The sequence below is a fragment of the Nicotiana tabacum genome, chromosome 10, assembly GCF_000715075.1.
Source record: "Nicotiana tabacum cultivar K326 chromosome 10, ASM71507v2, whole genome shotgun sequence".
NCBI classification, from domain to species: domain Eukaryota; kingdom Viridiplantae; phylum Streptophyta; class Magnoliopsida; order Solanales; family Solanaceae; genus Nicotiana; species Nicotiana tabacum.
The window spans coordinates 5,477,998-5,496,447 of record NC_134089.1 but is presented as its reverse complement, the minus strand read 5'-3'; the positions used below and the strand labels follow the sequence as shown (position 1 = coordinate 5,496,447).

Sequence of the window (18,450 nt, the reverse complement as noted above, 5' to 3'; positions counted from 1 at the left end):
TTTTTTTAAATAACGGTGTGTGTCGGGCTAGCTTACGCACACCTCGACTAATTCCACTAGGTACCTGCTATCTCCACAAGCACAGATACTGAGTAACTCTGCCCACCATCGCTTAGGCAGATGGAAAGAAATCACTTATACCTATTTGGACTTGAGACCTCATGGTTCTTTCCCACTTCATTGAAGAAATTCTTACATTTTTATGGCCTGGGCAGAAACATCTAGTATAAGTGTAAATTTAATTTGTTTGTTATGTTAAATATGTTAAACTTCTGTAGAGATTTATAATCGTTTTTGTTTGCAAAAGTATGTCACATATTATGAGGTAACTCAAGATCAAAAGTTCATCTATTATTCGGCTTGTTAGTAAGAAGGTTTTGATATGTGAAGTCAGATATTGAATTTATCTTCAAATTGAGGCATAGAGAAAAGAAGCTGAGAACTACAGGATCTCAGTATGAGTTGTAAAACGGGATCCAGCTTTAGCTACAACAGGAAAATATAATCATCAGTAATCAGTGAATATAAGTATGGATAACAATGAAAGTTGAACTCAGTAGAGGAGCCTTGACGGTGTGTTACATGACCACTACATAAACATCCCCTTAAGCATTGTTGAGTAGCATTTTGGAGGTAGTCCTAGAATAAATGGGGCCGAAATGAGAGCATCAAGATTCATGTAGGGTAAAGTAGAAATGATAAGCTAATAAGTTAAATTTAGAGAAACAGGAAAGAAAAAGAAAAAAGAAAAGAAAAAAAAAAAGCAAAATGATCTGAGCACATTTAAAGGATTAAAGATGCACCTAATTAAATTGTGGCTGAGAAAATTGTCATTTACTAAAAGAGTAAAGTGAAGGGGGCATTAGGAATCACATAAACATAACAAGTAACATTGGATGATTTTCGCTTACTTGGGGTAATGTATTTTGTCAAACCTTCATGTTCTGTCGCTAGTAGTTCATTTAACCGTAGCAGGTGAGGTGTAATTTTTTCCCATCCTTGCCCTTTTATAGTTCTAGGTGTAAGAAATTGTTGAACAGAGTTTGCTACAATCGGATCATAAATTTCTTCTGTATATTTATCTACTTTCCTAAGCTGTTACCATCAGATGTTTTGTCATCTTTTAATATATATTCTAGGTAGGGATAAGGTTTATCGGAAACAGTCTTCTCTATTTTCTAGGTAGGGATAAGGTCTGCGTATACACTACCCTTTCCAGACCCCACTTGTGGAATTATACTGGGCTTGTTGTTATTATTGTTGTAATATATATTCTTTTGTTGTGACTAGAATATTGGATTCTTTGCCTTAGGTAAAGTGGCAAAGCTGAGATGCCATGATGTTTTGAATTCTAATCTTCCTACCTCTGTATTTACTACTCACCTGATGTTGCTAGCTTGTGATTCTCTTATGATTGTGTTCTATTTGAAATTATATCTTTTGATTTTTAACCTCCGCAATAGTAGGGTTCTTTATATGTAGATTGCTTCAAGTAAAAAGACCTTTTTTTATTTCAAATCTTTCCCTAGGATGCTACACCTATATCATCTTTGCGGAAGACTAGGACTAGGAGCGAAGCAGCTGTTGATGGAGACTCAAGTGGTGACTGTTTCCAAATTGATGAGGTAGAACAGTTCTTTGTGTTGCGGAAGCCAAATGTATATAGTGTGAATAAGTCACAACTACTATACCAAAAATTATGACAGCCACCAAATAATAAATAAGACAATAAAACAACAATAAAAGGAACACCAGAATTTACGAGGTTCGGCTAATTTTGCCTACTCCTCGGACACAACCAATATTTTATTCCACTCCAAAATACAAGTGAAATAATACTAAAGAGAGAAGATACAAATACCTTAAGAAGATAAGAAGGCAAATGAGAGGTGTGTTTAAATCCTAAACATCAGGCCTTCTTTTATAGGGGGGAAAATCCCCCCAACTCTTCTCCCAACCGATGTGGGACTTTGGCATTTTGCCAAACTTCAACAAATCTCCACCTTGGCAAAATTCCACATCTTCAATTCTCTCACAATAACAAATTTTGGTTGTGTCTTCATCTTCAATCTTCAGTGTTCAACAATGTTGATCAAATCCAAACAATGATGAAACTTAATCGTAGTCACCACTTTTGTCAGCATATCAGCAGGATTCTCTGTAGTATAAATTTTCTTCATCGTGACTCCACCTTCTTCTATGATTTCTCGTACAAAATGATACCGAACATCAATGTGCTTCGTCCTTGCATGATAAACTTGGTTCTTCACTAATTGAATAGCACTTTGACTATCACAAAAAATTGTGATACCTTTTTGTTCAACACCAAGCTCCTTTAGCAATCCTTGAAGCCAAATTGCCTCCTTCACAGCCTCTGTAATAGCCATATACTCTGCCTCTGTTGTAGACAAAGCAACTGTGACTGCAAAGTAGACTTCCAACTAACTGGTGCCTTTGCAAAAGTAAACACATAACCAGTAGTCGATCTTCGTTTGTCCAAATCACCCGCAAAATCTGAATCACAATATCCAACTATAGACTGATTGTCTTCCTGCTTAAAAACTAACCCAACATCTACAGTATTATGAATATACTGTAGAATCTACTTCACAACTTGCCAATGCTCCTTTCCTGGATTATGCATATATCTGCTAATAACTCCAACAGCTTGTGAAATGTCAGGTCTCGTACAGACCATTGCATACATCAAGCTACCAACAACATTTGCGTATGGTACCTTTGACATATACTCTCGTTCAGCTTCATCCTTTGGCGACATAGTAGTACTCAGCTTAAAATGGGGAGCAAGTGGAGTACTAACTGGATTAGTCTTGTCATCTATGCCAAAACGTTGTAGTACTCTCTTCAAATATTCTTTCTGAGATAAACAGAGTTTCTTTGAACGTCTATCTCTTATTATCTCCATGCCAAGAATTTTCTTTGCCTCACCCAGATCCTTCATCTCGAACTCCTTCTTCAGTTGAATCTTCAACTTATCAATTTCTTCCGAATTTTTGGAAGCTATCAACATATCATCAACATATAGGAGAAGATATACAAAGGAACCATCTTTAATCTTGCGCAAATACACACAATAATCGTATTTACTTCTCTTGTACCCTTGCCGCAACATAAACTCGTCAAATCGCTTGTACCATTGTCTAGAAGATTGTTTCAATCCGTACAACGATTTTTCAAGTTTGCATACCATATTTTCTTTTCCAGCAACTTTGAATCCTTCTAGCTGAGTCATGTAGATTTCCTCCTCCAAGTTTCCATGTAAAAATGCAGTTTTTACATCCATCTGAACTAGTTCCAAATCCAATTGTGCTACCAAAGCCAACATAATTCTAATGGAGGAATGTTTTACAACTGGAGAAAACACTTCATTGTAATCAATTACCTCCTTTTGAGCATATCCTTTGGCCACCAATCTTGCTTTGTAGCGAACATCTACTTGGTTAGGAAATCCTTCCTTCTTTGCAAATACCCATTTGCACCCAATTGCTTTCTTTCCATTCGGGAGATTGGCCAATCTCCATGTATGATTCTGATGAAGGGACTGTATTTCATCATTCATGGCAATCCTTCACTTATCTTCTTCTGAACTTTGGACTGCGTCTTTATAAGTGGTAAGAACATCATCAGCTACAATTGAGGTTGCACAAGCAACCGTTTCTTTGAGATGAACAGGTTTCGTTATTGTTCTTTTTGGCCTGCTGGTTGCTATTGATTCAAGTTGTTGTTGAGGTTCCTGAGTTGGAATCTCCTCTACTGGCTCTCCTTCCAGAGGGTATTCTTCATTTGTTTCCTCCTCTGCTTCTTGTGTAGGAAAAATAAATTTTCCCTCAAACTCCACCTGTTTAGAAGCACCTTTATTTTGTTTGGTATCTTATGTTACCTTATTTACCATAGCAGATTCATCAAACGTAACATCCCTGCTGAATATTACTTTCTTTGTCATAGGACACCATAAGCGATATCCTTTGACTCCAGAAGTAATTCCCATAAAAATAGCCTTCTTTGCCCTTGGATCCAATTTTGACTCTATCACATGATAATATGCAGTTGAGCCAAACACGTGCAAAGAGTCATAATCTACAGCAGGCTTTCCATACCATTTTTCAAATAGTGTCTTGCCATCAACAGCAGCAGATGGTAAGCGATTAATGAGGTGGCATGCATATGTAACTGCCTCAGCCCAAAATTCTTTGCCCAGGCCAGCATTGGACAACATACACCGTACCTTCTCCAGCAAGGTCCGGTTCATATGTTCTGCCACTCCATTCTGTTGTGGTGTATGTCTGACAGTGAAGTGTCGGACGATGCCATCATTTTGACAGACCTTATTGAAATGATCATTTTTGTATTCACCTCCATTGTCTGTGCGAATACACTTGATCCTCTTGCCTGTTTGATTCTCCATCATCGTCTTCCATTTGAGAAAAATTCTCAACACTTCATCTTTTCTCTTCATTGTATACACCCATACTCTTCGGGAAAAATCATCAACAAAGGTTACAAAATAGTGTTTCCCACCCAATGAAGGTGTTTTGGAAGAACCCCAAACATCAGAGTGTACATAATCCAAAATGCCTTTAGTATTATGGATCGCTGTACCAAATTTAACCCTTGTCTGTTTCCCTTTAACACAATGCTCGCAAAACTCCAAGTTGCAAGTCTTGACTCCTTTTAACAATCCTTGATCTAATAGAGTTTTCAAGGATTTTCCTCCAGCATGTCCCAAGCGCATGTGTTATAGCTTGGTTGCTTCTGCCTCTTTGTCGTCACTGGATGTCACTGTCGCTGTCCCAATAACTGTACTACCACGATAGCGGTACATATTATTGTTCTTCCGATTAGCCTTCATTACCACTAGTGCACCGGAACATACTCTCATCACTCCATTTTCTGCAATGATTTTAAACCCTTTTGATTCTAGGGCTCCCACAGAGATGATATTCTTCTTCAAATCCGGTACATATCTAACATCTGTTAATGTTCTGATCATTCCATCATAGTTCCTTAATCGTATTGAACCAATGCCATATGAGGTAAGAGGGCTGTTATCCGCTGTGTGGATGACTCCATATTCTCGTTCTTGAAATTCCACGAACCAGTCCATGTTGGGACACATATGATAGCTACAAGCCGAGTCCATCAACCATATGTCTGATGATGTTGATGACTTTGTTGTAACTAATGAGAAGTCTGAATCATCACAATCAGCTACATTTGAATCCATAATGGCCTTTCCATTGTTATGTTTGGCCTTATTCTTCAACTTCGGACAGTCTTTCTTCCAGTGCCCCTTTTCTCGACAAAAGGCACATTCATCTTTGCTGGGTCTGGATCTTGACTTGGATCTTCCCTTCTTTGTCCTCGTTTGATTTTGAGGACGACCCCTCACAAATAGTGCTTCTTCTTCTCCGCCCTTTTGTTTTTCTCGCTTTCTTTGTTCATAGCTGTATAAAACCGAACAAACTTTTCTGAGAGAAACTTCGTCATTTCCATGGAGTAGAGTAGTTTCAAGGTGCTCGTACTCATCAGGAAGTGACGCCAACAACATCAAGGCCAAATCACCATCATCATAAGTTGTATCCATATTTTGCAAATTTGTGACCAACTTATTGAAACTGGTGATATGTTCATTCATCGTGGTACTAGGAACATAGGTGAAGTGAAACAATCTCTTCTTCATGTACAATTTATTTTGACTATTTTTCTTCAAAAATTTATCCTCCAGTGCTTTCCATAATTTACTTGCAGAAGTTTCCTTTGTGTATGGATATTTTTGCTCTCTAGCAAGGTAGGATCGAATGGTACCGCAAGCAACACGGTTGATAATTCTCCAATCTTCTTCTCCAATAACATCTGGTCTTTTTTCTTCAATGGAAAGATCTAGCCCTTGTTGAAAAAGGATATCTAGAACCTCGCCTTGCCACATTCCAAAATGCCCGAACCCGTCAAAAATTTCTACTGCAAATTTTGCATTTGACACAATTCTTGTCATAAGCGAAGATGCCAATGATGACGTATTATTGACACTTGATGTAGATTCTTCTTGTTTATTGTCTCCCATATTTGACACAGATATTATTTAATAGCTGACGACACAAATCAAGATTATTTCCTTTCTGATGTAGAAGATCAGACTAAGCTGCAACCACAGAGCATACTCAGACAGAACCTTGACTCAGTTACCAAGATAAATCTTTTCTGATGTGGAAGATCAGACTATGCTGCAACCACAGAGCATACTTAGACAGTACCTTGGCTCTGATACCAATTGTTGCGGAAGCCAAATGTATATAGTGTGAATAAGTCACAACTACTATACCAAAAATTATGACATCTACCAAATAATAAATAAGACAATAAAGCAACAATAAAAGGAACACCAGAATTTACGAGGTTCGGCTAATTTTGCCTACTCCTCGGACACAACCAATATTTTATTTCACTCCAAAATACAAGTGAAATAATACTAAAGAGAGAAGATACAAATGCCTTAAGAAGATAAGAAGGCAAATGAGAGGAGTGTTTAAATCCTAAACATTAGGCCTTCTTTTATAGGGGGAAAAATCCCCCAACTCTTCTCCCAACTGATGTGGGACTTTGGCATTTTGCCAAACTTCAACACTTTGCATGACTTCCAGCACAACTCCGACATGCTAAATCACCAGGAAATTATGTTAATTCACCTGCACTTAAAAAGCCCCGATACTCAGCAGAAGTACCTAACAAAAGCAAAGCGGAAGTCCAGAATGTGCTTATGATGCCTTTGCACAAAGTTCTTCTCCCTGTGAACTTTTCAACTTTAATGGCTGCCCTTCCTATATATGCTGAATCGCCCGGTCTCTCTGTTGAGGAAATACATGCTTTGAAGGAACTCAAAGAGAATCTTCAATCCTTATTCGTTGACTTCCATACAGCGAAGAAGCAGCACGATGAGTGTAATAGTAAGGCTCACCAGAAGGTAATCCTGATGGACGAGCTCATTAAAGGCCAGGAGCATTACAACAATCTCAAACAACATCTCAATGAACTTGATAGGAATTCCATCAGAAGTCAAATTCTAGAGTTGAATGAAAGACTAAAAGAAGTAGAGATGAAAAAGAGAACCATTCAGGAAGAAGGATTGAATCTGAAAAATACATTGTCTGCCAAGTTATCTGCATTGAAAGAATTGGAAGCAGAATTTCTTGATTTAAAGAAAGAGTTGGCTGATTCTCAAATTAGCAAAGCAGAGGTTAGTTGGGCAAACTACAAACAGAAGTTAAGTGGCTTGGAATTGTGAAACAGAGGTTAATGCATGTAAATATCATTAAGTAATGCAAATGTAAATATCTTTTGCTATCTTCTCAACTTGTTTTGGAGTAATAATCTAACTTAAATTAGCACTTTGGTACATGACAATGGCAATATTTTCCCTGCGTTTATTTATGTTAGATTTCTTTCTCTTTCTTTTTTGTTTCAAATTGATCTTTCTTGTCTTTAGAACTTCTTTAGAAATCTTATATATGGTAAAAACCTAACGGAAACGAAACAAATAAAGCTATGCAACTTGATACGATGTTTTCTATCAAATAAATATTTTAAAATATAATTTTAGTATATTGTTTTTTCCATTGCAAGGTCAAAGTAAAATCATAGTCCAAGACTATATACACAATAACATCTAATTTCCTCAACCAACTTGAGAGGCTTAACATCGTCCAATGTTCGTGGATAACGTTACATAAGGGTCTGACATTTAGTGAATTAAGAATAAAAACTAGCTTTGATACTATTTTCGTCAAAGCTAAGGGTCTGACATGTATTATTTTCTTATTCCAAATTCTTTAGCACCGTTACTTTGTTGAAAGTCAAATTATATTTTCTTTGCATTTTATGTTATTTTTGTAGTAGTTTGATTTATTTGTCATTTCAAATATGTAAACCTTTTCACACAATATATATATATATATATAAATTATACTTTTTTTTGGAGCACTTGGAAAACAACACATTCTTTATCCAGTGGTCTATTTTATTTCGTCCGCTAGGACGTAGTTCATCACCTTTTGTGTTGGGAAACGTGTGTCGGTGATGTACACCTCGTTGGAAACGTGCTAATCATTGTATATTTCTTTTTATATTCTATATTAATATTATCTGGGAAAAGAACACACACATTTTCTTCTCTTTTTTTTCATTTCACTCGGACACTGCTGCAAAATAAATCATTTCCAACCTCCCATTCTTTACTCCATTAACAAAAAAAAAATGGAGGACAAAAATCCACCCACAAAACCTAGGGTGGTCTGTTGCATAGGTGATATCCATGGTCACATAACAAAGCTTCAAAATTTATGGTCAAATCTTGAGACTTGCATTGACCCATCTGATTTTTCAACTGCCCTTATAATTTTCTTGGGTGATTACTGTGATAGAGGTGCAGATACTCATAAAGTTTTAAACTTTTTAATTTCTTTGCCCTCAAAATACCCAAAACAAACCCATGTTTACCTTTCTGGAAATCATGATTTTTCTTTTGGAGCATTCTTGGGTGTACTACCAAGTCCAATTGATGGATCTGAATTTAAAGAAACATGGAAAGAGTATGAAATGAATGAGGAAAGAGAAGGGTGGTATAAAGGTGAAGGCTTTGAGAATATGCATTTGCAGGGGAGAATATGGGCTGGAAATCATACTTTAAACGGTATTGAATGTAAAGGTTCTATTTATGATGCTGCTCCTACTTTTGAATCTTATGGTGTTCCTCATGGTTCTGCTGGTATAATTCCTTAATTTCCTCTCCCCTCTTTTTGTGTGTGTGTGTGTTTTGGCTTTATTATTATGTTTATTTTATATAATTTTTGCCTAAGATGAGCTTATATGGAGTAATGTGATCGGTGAGGATTCATATAGCTGACAGAACTTGTTTGGTATTGAGGCGTAGTTGGGGTTGTTGTTGCGGCTTTTGTCTGTTGAATTGGTTGCTAGCAGTTATGTTGCACAAACTCTCCAAAATGTTGCCGCACCCATGTCAGATACGACACGCAGTGAGGTGACATTTTCGGAGAGGGGTTTAGCAGTGATGGAAAATTACGTATGATTGTTTATTTTCCCTTCCTAGCTGATGACGGATTTAGACCTCTATGCTAGTTCTAAAAATTCCTTTTTTTAGTGGTCTTGTGTATATAGGAAGTGTTTCATTTGATGGTTGTTTTCACAATGATAGTGACTTTGGATGTTTCGGGTGGTTCTAATTATCAAAAGCTCGTCCTTTTTCCCGTCATATTGTGGTTCCTAAGTCCTAATTACATACTTGTTTACTCTACTTATGGATCCTCATATTATGATTCCTAACTACATAGTACTTGTTTAGTCGTGGATGCGGTAATACCAATATTATACAGGATGGCGTCCCGCGATACATCCTATTTGCAAATGATTGTAGGACCCATAAAAGGAAAAAAGGAAATAAAGAAAAAGTTAAAAAAGTTGGTGAAGTCAAATTAGCGTGGCTGAATTTTTTTCAATAACGGCAGCTGAAATTTGGACTTTACAAATTGAGGAACCAATCAGATTGGTTGAGTTGTGAAAATGTGCCTATAAATATGAGCTTCATTCGTTCAATTTAAGTACACCAAAATAACGAGAGAAGCATAAAGCAGTGAGAGTAATCCACAGATTGTGGTCTGTGAGATAACTAGTGAGTGGTAGTAATATTGTAGTGAGATGTTTTAAATAAAGAGTATTATTTCTTTCAAAGTTGTAGTAGTCTCTTGACACTACTGAGTTGTAATATTATAGTGGTAATATTGCTCCACTCGGGTATTGTATTTTATCCCGCTAAAATATTTGGTGTCATTATTACTCTCTTGTGTTATTATTATTTGCTGTGGATATTATTCCTGAGCGAGATTATTTTTTATCCCACAACGTGGTATCATAGCCATGACAAATAATGGTCCGCCATCTTTTCAGTTACCCCGTCTGACAAAAGATAATTATGAGAAACGGTGTCTACGTATGAAAGTCATCATTGACTCTCAGGATGTATGGGAAATCGTAGACATAGGGTATGCAAAACCCGATAATGAGGAAGCTTTGTCCCAAAATAAAAAAGAGGTCTTGGCAAAGACAAGGAAAAAGGATCAACAAGCCCTCACGCTCAACCGCCAATGTTTGGATGATGCCATGTTTGAGAAGGTGGCAGATGCTACCACCTCAAAGGAAGCTTGGGAGATTTTACAAAATTCTCTTCAAGGAGTTGACAAGGTGAAAAAGGTAAAACTTCAAACTCTAAGGGCTGATTTTGAAGTTTTAAAAATGAAAAAATCCGAATGCATCTCGGATTATTTTTCAAAAGTGAAGGCTGTTGTAAATCAACTAAGAAGATACGGGGAAGACATAGAAGATGTCCATGTGGTAGAAAAGATCCTTCGCACTTTAACACCTAAATTTGATTTTGTGGTGTGTGTTATTGAGGAATCTAAAGATTTAAACTCTATGATGGTGGAGCAATTGGAAGGTTCTTTACAGGCTCACGAAGAAAAGATCAAAAGGAGACAAGAAGTGTCATCGGAGCAACTTCTTAAAACTCAGGCATCCTTCAAGGATTATGGAGGTGAAACAAGCTATCAGGAAACGGACGATGTCGAGGACGAGGCCGAGGCCGAGGAGGTCATGGAAGAGCAAGAAGTAATGGTAATAATTTCAACAATGAAGTTAAAATCCACCAAACATTCAGAGGTCGTGGTTGTGGACAAAGAGGAGGAAGAGGACGTGGATACTACCAAGAAAATAATGGACAAAGGTATGACAAATCAAAAATTGAATGTTATAATTGTCATAAATTTGGCCATTACTCTTGGGAATGTCGTAGCAATGTTGAAGAAAAGGCTAACCTTGTTGGCGACAAGAAAGAAGAAAATGAGTCAACGTTGTTGATGGCACTCAAGGAAGAAGACAGAGATGATTGCAGCTCGTGGTATTTGGACAATGGAGCAAGCAATCATATGTGTGGATGCAAAGAGAAGTTTGTGGAGATCAATAAAACAGTGAGAGATAATGTGTCCTTTGGAGATACCTCAAAGGTTCAAATCGAAGGGATAGGTACGATTCTGATCTCCTGTAAAGATGATAGTCACAAGTTAATTCAAGATGTTTATTATGTGCCAAAATTAAAAAGTAATATTTTAAGTTTGGGCCAACTTCTTGAAAAAGAATATGACATCCACATAAAAAATATGCATCTTTGGCTTAGAGATTCAAGTGGAATTCTAATTGCTAAAGTGCATATGGCAAAGAATAGATTGTTTCCTCTAGATCTTAAAACAATTGATGCAAAGTGTTTGAAGGCTAATGTGCAAGATGAATCATGGTGTTGGCACATGCGATTTGGGCACCTAAATTTTGAAGCGCTCAAATCAATGGGAGAAAATAACATGGTGCATGGGATACCATCAATTAACCATCTCAATCAATTGTGTGAAGCTTGTCTTCTTGGAAAGCATGCAAGGAGGAGTTTTCCAAAGGAGGCCATGTCAAGATCAACCAAGCCGCTCCAGCTTGTCCATACTGATGTGTGTGGACCAATCAATCCACCTTCTTTTGGTAAAAGAAAATACTTTCTGCTTTTCATTGATGACTTCAGTAGAAAGACTTGGGTTTATTTCTTGAACCAAAAATCTGAAGCTTTTGCTGCTTTTAAAAATTTCAAAGTACTTGTGGAGAAAGAAAGTGGCTATGAAATTAAAGCTCTAAGGTCCGATAGAGGAGGCGAATTCACCTCAAACGAATTTAATGACTTCTGTCAACTTCATGGAATTCGTCGCCCTCTAACGGTACCTTATTCACCTCAACAAAATGGTGTTGCAGAGAGAAAGAATCGAATGATTCTTAATATGGCTAGATGTATGTTGAAAGCTAAAAGTATGTCTAAGGAATTTTGGGCCGAAGCTGTTTCTTGTGCAGTTTATTTGAATAACAAGTCTCCAACAAGAAATGTTAGAGATCAAACCCCTCAAGAAGCATGGAGTGGAAGAAAGCCAAGTGTCAAGCACTTGAGAATCTTTGGGAGCATAGCCTATGCTCATGTGCAATATCAAGGGAGAGCAAAGCTTGACGATCGAAGTGTCAAGCATGTGTTTGTTGGCTATGATACGAGTTCAAAAGGCTACAAGCTATACAACCCAAGCAGCGGTAAGGTGGTGGTAAGTCGTGATGTTGAATTTGATGAAGAACTGGCATGGAATTGGGAAGCTGAGGAAGAAACTTCATATGATTTTCTTCCATACTTTGGTGATGAAGAAGAACCGGAGACCGTGGAACCTGTGCAGGACACAACTCCACCTTCTTCTCCAACAAATGTTGCATCTCCCTCTTCTCAAGAAGGTTCAAATGAACAGCCGCAAAAGACAAGGAGCATTCAAGAGCTCTATGAGGACACAGAAGAAGTTACTAATTTTGATTTTTTATGTTGTCTCTTTGCTGACAGTGAACCAATGAACTTTGATGAAGCTGTTACAAACAAAAGGTGGAGACAAGCCATGGAGGAGGAGATTGAGTCAATAGAGAAGAACAACACTTGGGAGTTAACAACTCTTCCCAAGGGTCATCGAGCAATTGGAGTGAAATGGGTATACAAGACAAAGAAGAATGCTGATGGAGATGTGGAGAGATACAAGGCACGACTTGTGGCTAAAGGCTACAAGCAAAGGCAAGGCATTGACTATGAAGAAGTCTATGCACATGTTGCCCGCATGGAGACTATTCGTTTGTTGATCTCTTTGGCGGCGCAAATGAAGTGGAAGATTCATCAACTAGATGTCAAGTCAGCCTTCTTGAATGGCTATCTTGAAGAAGAAGTCTATGTTGAACAACCATTGGGCTTCGTGGTCAAAAACCATGAAGATAAAGTGTTGCGGTTGAAGAAAGCTTTATATGGATTAAAGCAAGCCCCACGAGCATGGAATAGTTGCATCGACAAGTATTTTCAAGACAATGGGTTTACTCGTTGTCTCCATGAATATGCTCTTTACCTTAAAGTTCATACTAATGGAGATATCTTAATTGTTTGTCTTTATGTTGATGATCTTATTTTCACGGGTAATAACCCAAGTTTGTTTGAAGCTTTCAAGAAAGATATGTCCCGTGAGTTCGAGATGACAGACGTAGGGCCCATGTCATATTACCTGGGCCTAGAAGTGAAGCAGATGGAGGATGAAATTTTTATCTCTCAAGAAAGCTATACAAAGGAGATATTGAAGAAGTTCAACATGCTCGATTGCAACCCCGTGAACACACCGATGGAAAGTGAGACAAAATTGTCCAAGTTTGATGAAGGAGAAAAAGTGGATCCCACATTCTTCAAAAGTCTTGTGGGAAGTTTGAGGTACTTGACTTGTACCAGACCAGATATACTTTTTGCAGTTGGAGTAGTAAGTCGCTTCATGGAGGCTCCTACCTCTACTCACTTGAAGATCACTAGAAGAATTCTTCGTTACCTAAAATGTACGATCGATTTTGGGTTATTTTATTCTTCTTCTAATGATTTCAATCTTGTGGGATTTTGTGATAGTGATTATGCGGGAGATATTGATGATAGAAAAAGTACAACTGGTTTTGTATTTTTCTTGGGTGATTCTGTTATTTCTTGGAGTTCAAAGAAACAGTCCATTGTTACTCTCTCGACTTGTGAAGCCGAATATATAGCAGCAACATCATGTACCTGTCATGCTATTTGGCTAAGGAGATTATTTAAGGAGCTCAATTTGCCACAAATGGAAGCTACAAAGATTTGTATTGATAACAAATCAGCACAGGCACTCGCCAAGAATCCGGTATATCATGATCGAACCAAGCATATAGATACAAGGTATCATTTCATCAGAGAGTGCATTGCCAAGAAGGAAGTCGGGCTCAAATATGTGAAGTCTTATGATCAAGTTGCAGATATCTTCACAAAGCCTCTTAAGTTTGAAGATTTTCAAAGATTGAGATCAAGACTTGGGATAAAGAAGAAAAATCAAAATTAAGGGAGAGATTTGTAGGACCCATAAAAGGAAAAAAGGAAATAAAGAAAAAGTTAAAAAAGTTGGTGAAGTCAAATTAGGGTGGCTAAAATTTTCAATAAGGGCGGCTGAAATCTGGACTTTACAAATTGAGGAACCAATCAGATTGGTTGGGTTGGTGAAAATGTGCCTATAAATATGAGCTTCATTCGTTCAGTTTAAGTACACCAAAATAATGAGAGAAGCATAAAGCAGTGAGAGTAATCCGCAGATTGTGGTCTGTGAGATAACTAATGAGTGATAGTAATATTGTAGTGAGGTATTTTAAATAAAGAGTATTATTTCTTTCAAAGTTGTAGTAGTCTCTTGACACTACTGAGTTGTAATATTATAGTGGTAATATTGCTCCACTCGGGTATTGTATTTTATCCCGCTAAAATATTTGGTGTCATTGTTACTCTCTTGTATTATTATTATTATTTGTTGTGGATATTATTCTTGGGCGAGATTATTTTTTATCCCAACAATGATATGGTATTAATTGACAAAATGTAACGAGGGAGTCATTTAGAAGTTGGAACTACTTAGAAGTACGATAGAGAGTAAGTGAGGTAAACCAAAAAGAAACATGTGCATTTTTAGCACCATAAGAAGAACGATGGTGAGATGAAATTAGATAGTTGTGGTTTCTAAATGAAGACAATTGAAAAATCTAAGCTCAATCTTCCGGGAGAATGACCTGATAGATGAAGATATAACACATTGAACTAAAATAGGATGGTTGAAATGGAATGGTTTATGGAAGTGTTACGTGATTGGAAGATAAGTAACAAAGTGAAAGGCTTGTGTAGATAGTAATATTATATGGAATGTTGGTGCTCTAAAACCCAACATATCTACAAATTGAATGTTGCACAGATGAAAGTGCTTAGAAGGATATATGACCATATGAGATTGTGCAAGATCTCCAACAAGGGTGCAAGTAACCTAAGATTGTTTGACCATATTCTACATATAATTCCATATGCACCAGTCTATAGTTTCGACACTATAATAATTGAAGGTGATAAGAGGGAATGAAGCAGAACCAAAATCACATAGAGGGAAGTTGTCTCAAAAAACATACTTCGAAATTGATATGGATTTAGCTAAGACTCGAATACAGTGAAAGAAGATGATACATATAGGCGTTATCAATTAGCTATATTAAGATTTAATTGTTATTGTACTTACATTAGGTCCGATATTTTGCATGAGTCTTCTTATTATAGTTAGGCTTATATTCCCATGTAGAAAATAAGTGTGAGATTTAGAAACCCTCTAATTTTAGAAAACTACTAATTTACTTTAAAAGACAAATCATCTAGTATTGGAATGAAATGAGTTTTTGTTGAGCGCAACGGTTACTTAGGATTAATATAACTGACTCTAAATAATTTGGGATTGCAGCATACATTATCGATTGATTGACTATTATTATATGCTATCCCAATTCTATATCAGCGGAATATCTGTATCAGTTCCTTGTTGGATCACCTAGTCTGATTTGGGTGGTGATCGTTCAATTTTTCGTTCAACTTCTGTGTGATTTCTCTTGTTTATCAGTGTAATATGTTCTATAGTTGTTTATATTATAAAGAAATGTGTATTAATAAGTTTTTATTTTCTTCCGCTTCAAAAATAGGTGTATAGTTTGACATGCAGCTCTTGTTGAGTAGGAATGCTCATTTAATATAGGCGTTGTTCCTTCCTGTCGTGCTCAAGATTGTCCTTTTTCATATGGTGTTGGGTGGACCTGAGGAGAATTTGATTGCTGATAGTTCATTCTATAGTTCAATTACCTGTTACCCAAAAAAAAAAACTTAGTTCTGCCTATCGCATTAATACATAATCAAATAATACAGTCAGACCTTTCGATAACAGCATTCCTATATAACAACACTTCACTATAAAAGTCAAGCTTTTCGTAACCAATTTTCATGCTATGTTATAATATATGTTCTATATAACAGCACTTCGTTATAACATCCAAAAATATTCGGAACAAACGAGGCTGTTATAGAGAGGTTTGACTGTAGTCCTTTTGTTAACAGTAAGGTTTCACTCTTTACAGAACTTATGAAGGCAGTTCCTGATGAGCACAAGAAGTTTCTTGCCGATTTGGTCTGGATTCACGAAGAGGTAAATTCTTTTGTCTTCACTATTCTTTCCTTTCCAACTTTTTCTTCCCTTCTATTTTTCCATGACCACCTTAAGTAATTCTTGATTTGTCTTATCGAAAAAATATGTGCTTAAATTTTGTTTCTGCTTTATAACTAAACTCAAGAGTGCTCATTGATCATGTCATTACTTAGCTAACTTTCAACAGTTATGTTTCGTTCTTTTGCTTTCTAGGACGATGTTTGCATAAAAACTGAGGAAGGAATTAAAAGCTGCAAACTAATTGCTGTTCATGCTGGTCTGGAGAAAAACAAAGCTGTTGAGGAACAGATTAAAACCCTTAAAGCAAAGGACACAAGGATTTCTAAGGTGGAACCCCTTAGCGGAAGGAAGAACGTATGGGAAATCCCTCAGGTAACCGCTTCAGGGAAACTCGATCATAGCTCCATTCAGTTTGTCATTATATCATGTATATGCTTTCAAAGAAGACGCAAGTTGATTGTTGTTGCATTTTTCTGTAGGAACTGACTAGAACTCCAACAATCGTCGTAAGTGGTCACCATGGGAAACTCCATATTGAAGGTTTAAGACTGGTAATAGATGAAGGTGGTGGACTAGAAGATAATCCAGTGGCTGCAGTTGTGCTTCCTTCAATGAAAGTTGTACGGGATACTGATCGTTTGGTGAAATAGACTATGGTTTGTGTCAAATTTATTGACCTTTTCTGTTTAAATCAGAAATAACCAAAGTAAATTGCAAAACCTAAAAAAACACGACTCCAGTGGCTTTTGTATCAACAAATAACTCGTATTTTGTTGAATCATATTATGTTGTAGATGTAGTCAATAGATTTACACAATAAGCCTGTATTGAACAAACTTCAAGCCTGTCGAGAATCATATTATATTGTAGATTCTCTACTTTTGGATATACTGCTCGTATACGGGAGACTTTCCCATTAGTAGTGAAATTATTTACCTTTTCCACGTATATTTTCAGACGCTTGGTTCGCTGGTACTATCTTTCTGGTTATGTTGTTGTCAAGGGCGGATCTACTCATTGAATTTGGGTGCTCGAGCAACCATTAATCTCGGCTCCGAGTATATATAATTGTGTAGAAAATTTGAGAAAACGAATATTAAAAAAATAGAAAGCACCCAGGAGACAAATAGTCTAGTGGGTTCTTTGGTTAAGGGAGGGTGCCGGAAGTTTACGAAAATTGAATGGGTGAGGGTTCAAATCCTTGTCCCGACAAGCCTTTTAAAACAAACAAATTATTCCCTTTTTTTCTCCTCATATTATCAAGGTACTTTCCCTTTTTTCACTAACCGCCGTTTTTTTACCCAATACTACTTTTTAGAATTCCTTTCTGTTGACTTTGTTTTATCTCTTCTTATTTACAAAATGTAGTTCACTATAAAGAAAGAAAAAGAAAAAGGACTCCAAAGTTCGACCCTTCTGAAGACGAGCAATTCCTCCCGAAGGGACAAAACCATCAATCTCTTTTCTTGTCAGTTATGTTATTCATCACAATTTTACGGCATTCATAATATTAATACTATGAGTTTTCTCGTTAACTTTTTTCATCATCGTGTTACAATAGTTATGCATTTATATAATGTGATTGCTAATAACTTTATGTTAGAAAAAGCTAAGCACCCACGAACTTAAATTTCTAGACCCGCCACTGGTTGTTGTTTCTATTCTATTGTCGCATTTCTTCTTCTTGTGCCAAGGGTCTATCGGAAACAACCTCTATCCCAGTGTAGGGGTAAAGTCCTCGTACACACTATCCTCCCCAGTCCCCACTTGTGAGATTATACTGGGTTGTTATTATTGTTGGTATGGTCTCTTCTAGCTTGATTGGGTCAAAAAGTTGAGTTAATCCCCATTTATACATACAATCTTGATTGCCCGTTAGAAACATTCTAAGACAATAATAGGTGCGTCGGGGACAAAAAATTGCTTTTAGTTGATTTTTGCAAACTCAATTAAAGAGCGTTATGACAGTCTCTCTACAACAAGAGTGAGTTGCTCTAGTGGTGCGCATCCTCCACTTCCAATTAAGAGGTTGCCGAGAGTAGATTATATTGTGTTGTTGTTAGATGATGGTCTCTCTACCTTCGTAAGATAGGGGTAAGTTGAACAAGGTAGGGGCAACTTTTGTTGTTGTTTTTGTTGGTTGTAATTAAAGAGCATTACGATTTTTTTTATTTTTTTCAGTAACCATGAAGTTCGGAAAAGTTTGTGTGCACCTCGATTAATTCTACGAGATACCGATTGC

General features: G+C 36.9%; 1 protein-coding gene across 1 annotated transcript; it reads left to right on the top strand.

Moving 5' to 3' along the window:
* Positions 1-8,177: 8,177 nt before the first annotated feature.
* Positions 8,178-17,158, top strand: LOC107795937 (tyrosine-protein phosphatase RLPH2). Its single transcript, XM_016618644.2, has 4 exons — positions 8,178-8,779; positions 16,120-16,187; positions 16,401-16,580; positions 16,688-17,158. The coding sequence occupies exons 1-4, from the start codon at positions 8,269-8,271 to the stop codon at positions 16,856-16,858; spliced, it is 930 nt and encodes a 309-aa protein (XP_016474130.1). The 5' UTR covers positions 8,178-8,268; the 3' UTR covers positions 16,859-17,158.
* Positions 17,159-18,450: the final 1,292 nt, after the last annotated feature.

Coding starts and splice junctions, on each gene's coding strand:
- LOC107795937 (XM_016618644.2), top strand. CDS start 8,269: ATGGAGGACAAAAATCCACCCACAAAACCTAGGGTGGTCTGTTGCATA. Junction 8,780..16,119: donor TGTTCCTCATGGTTCTGCTG/GTATAATTCCTT, acceptor CACTCTTTACAG/AACTTATGAAGGCAGTTCCT. Junction 16,581..16,687: donor ACGTATGGGAAATCCCTCAG/GTAACCGCTTCA, acceptor ATTTTTCTGTAG/GAACTGACTAGAACTCCAAC.